Here is a 3,017-nt window from a genome sequence, read left to right as displayed (position 1 = left end):
ATAGCTTCTTAAGTGCAGTTATCATAGAGCACAGTCCCTGACATCACACAGCTGCAGAGATGAATAAACACAGAGGAACCTTCTCAGAAGTGAGTCTGGCCCAGGATCCAAAGAGGCAGCAAAGGAAACCTAAAGGCAATAAAAGCTCCATTTCAGGAACCGAACAGGAAATATCCCAAGTAGAATTAAACCTTCAAAATCCTTCTCTGAATCATCAAGGGATTGATCAAATATATGACTGCCAAGGTAACACATTACATAGATCTTCAATATTATTGTTCTAGGACGTACAACTGAGTGCAGAAGGGTGGGGAAAGATTAGGGAATATTTTGCACTTGTGAGAATCAGAGTTCATAATTGGGATCTAATATTCTAATATGACATCAGAAGACTAATTTTATTCGGGCATTGTTCAACCGTAATCGGCGATCCACTCATGGAACATTATATTTACTGAAAATGAACTGGTATATTCTGAGAGAAAGGCTACCAGAGTAGATGTAGATTTAGAGGCCAGAGGTTATCATTATGTTTCCCTGTGCATGTGGGTTCTCTAGTATGGAATCCTAATCAACTCTCTATCTCCCCTCTCTCAGTGCCTCTATTTCTCTCCCTGCAGGTTTACTGCCACCTCCAGAGAAGCTCACTGCTGAGGTCCTGGGAATCATTTGCATTGTCCTGATGGCCGCTGTGTTAAAAACAATAGTTCTTATTCCTCGTAAGCGTATTTTTGAAAGATTAGACGGGAAAGTTTTACTTTAATGCCTGGAAGTGCCTCAAAATATTTCATACTGTTGAAGAATAGAACTCTCATTGTAGTGTTTATTTCAGAGATCTATTACTTCATTTATTTTTATAGAAAAAGTTAATTTTATTAAAGATTGTCCCCATTTTAAATAACATACAAAGTTTCAAAGTAAGAAACTAAACCCATTATGGTTTATCTAGATATTAGTTTTTACGAAAATCATTTTAATTTTTCTGTTACAGTCCTGGAGCAGAACAATTCTTCCCCGAATACAAGAACCCAGAAAGGTACATTTTTATTTTCAACGTTCAGATATTAGTATAATTTGGACCCAAAAGTGATATGGTTATTCTGAACTTTTCACAACACAAATAACAAAATCATTGTAGAGAACATGTATTTATTTTTTTGTGTTTGTAATCTATCTATCTATCTATCTATCTATCTATCTATCTATCTATACACATACACACACAATGTATTTTCTGATTTCATAATTCAAAGGCATACTATAGGAGAAAAGAATTTAGAAAAACAAATTAATTTTTGAAAGTGGTTACATCAAATACTATAAGCGATGGTGAAGTTTTGTGCTAAAGTCTTTAAAAATACTTTTTTCAAAGATTTATTCATTTATTTTTATAGGAAATGTTAACTTTATTAAAGATTGTTCCCATTTTAAATAAAACACAAAGTTTCAAAGTAAGAAAGTAAACTCATTATGGTTTATCTAGACATTAGTTTTTATAAAACTCATTTTAATTTTTCTATTACAGTCCTGGAGCAGAACAATTCTTTCCCGAATACAAGAACCCAGAAAGGCACATATTTATTTTCAACGTTCTGATATTAGTACAATTTATATTTTGTGTCTGTTTTAAGGCATGTAAAAGAATGACGGCATTTTTCCAGAAAATAAGCCATAAAATTCAGCCATAAATATTTATAAACAAAGATTATAAGGCAGCATTTCCTTTTCTCCGATAAGTAGAAATACTCACTTAAAATCATTCTACCCTCTTTCTCCCAATTAACAGAAGTTTCCTACTGCTATGAGATGATATGAAATGAATAATTTTACTATCCTAAAAAAGCAGTTGTGTATCAGTGATGTTCAAGACATGTGTAGAGGGTATTTTTGTTTGTTGGTTTGCTTTATATGGGAACACAGTTAGGGATGACAGGCTAACCCTTGTCTGTGCATGTGTGTATGACTGACTCGGTTATTAAAAAATATATATTTATAAGCCTGTAAGGATGCATAAATATGTTAAGCACATATAGGTCTATACTGTTGCAAATATGTAAACGAATTTTCATTTGTAAACATTCATATTGTTCTGCATAGTAATTCATATCTTTATTTAGTACGTCATTGTGGCCATTGTCCTGAGGAGTGGATTACATATTCCAACAGTTGTTATTACATTGGCAAGGAAAAAAGAACTTGGGCAGAGAGTTTGCTGGCCTGTGCTTCAAAGAACTCCAGTCTGCTTTCTATAGATAATGAAGAAGAAATGGTAAGATATAAATGTTTCAAAGATTTTATGAAAAGCTTCTTTCAGTGAATAATACATTTGTAGGAAACATCCATGTGTGTGTACATATAATTATCTTATATATTTTCAAGTTTATGTAATATTCAATTGATTGACTTAATAATGTGTTTAAACTTATATACTGCTAATGTACTTTTATTTTCAGTTTTTGTTTTCAAGGAAAACCATGCTTCTATAAATACTTTGAATACACAATAAATGTTGCATCTAATTTTATCAGGAATGATATGATCTGGTCATGCAGATCGATTGCAAAGTGCATGAACTCCTGTGATACAAGTCAGATCATGAAATAAAAGTTTCCCGCTTTAGCAGTTCCACCCCTGTGTATACACTCATCACTCACCCTGACTCCTCTCCAAAACACTGCCTTGACTTTTAATATTATAAATAACATTTGCCTCTTCTTGAATTTATAAAAAGGGAACCATACAGTGTGAATTTCATGTCTGTATTTTTCACTCCTATCTGATATTTGTGCAATTCCTCCATATTATTGCAGTTATCAGTAGTATGTTACTGTTCACTGCTGTACTATGTACAAACAACACTAAGAATCCATTGAGTCCTTGTCTCTGGATGGGGAAGTGGGTCTCCTGCCCTCAGGGACAAAGAGGACCCAGGGTGGTGCACTGGTAGGCATGGGGTCGCTTTGCTGATCCTCCTCACCCACATCCACCCTGGTGTCTCTTGGAATGAGAAGGAAGCA

At 34.0% G+C, this 3,017-nt stretch overlaps 1 protein-coding gene across 1 annotated transcript; it reads left to right on the top strand.

Annotated features, from left to right (window-relative positions):
• The first annotated feature begins 53 nt into the window (after nt 1–53).
• Nucleotides 54–2,252, top strand: LOC112617887 (NKG2-C type II integral membrane protein-like). Its single transcript, XM_025374536.1, is given in 5 exon segments — nt 54–246; nt 621–719; nt 992–1,036; nt 2,118–2,199; nt 2,201–2,252. Coding segments are annotated over 5 exon segments (465 nt in total). The 5' UTR covers nt 54–59.
• Nucleotides 2,253–3,017: the final 765 nt, after the last annotated feature.

The sequence above is a fragment of the Theropithecus gelada genome, unplaced genomic scaffold (genome assembly GCF_003255815.1).
Source record: "Theropithecus gelada isolate Dixy unplaced genomic scaffold, Tgel_1.0 HiC_scaffold_5673, whole genome shotgun sequence".
Classification (NCBI taxonomy): Eukaryota; Metazoa; Chordata; class Mammalia; order Primates; family Cercopithecidae; genus Theropithecus; species Theropithecus gelada.
This window is presented reverse-complemented; position numbering and strand designations above follow the sequence as displayed.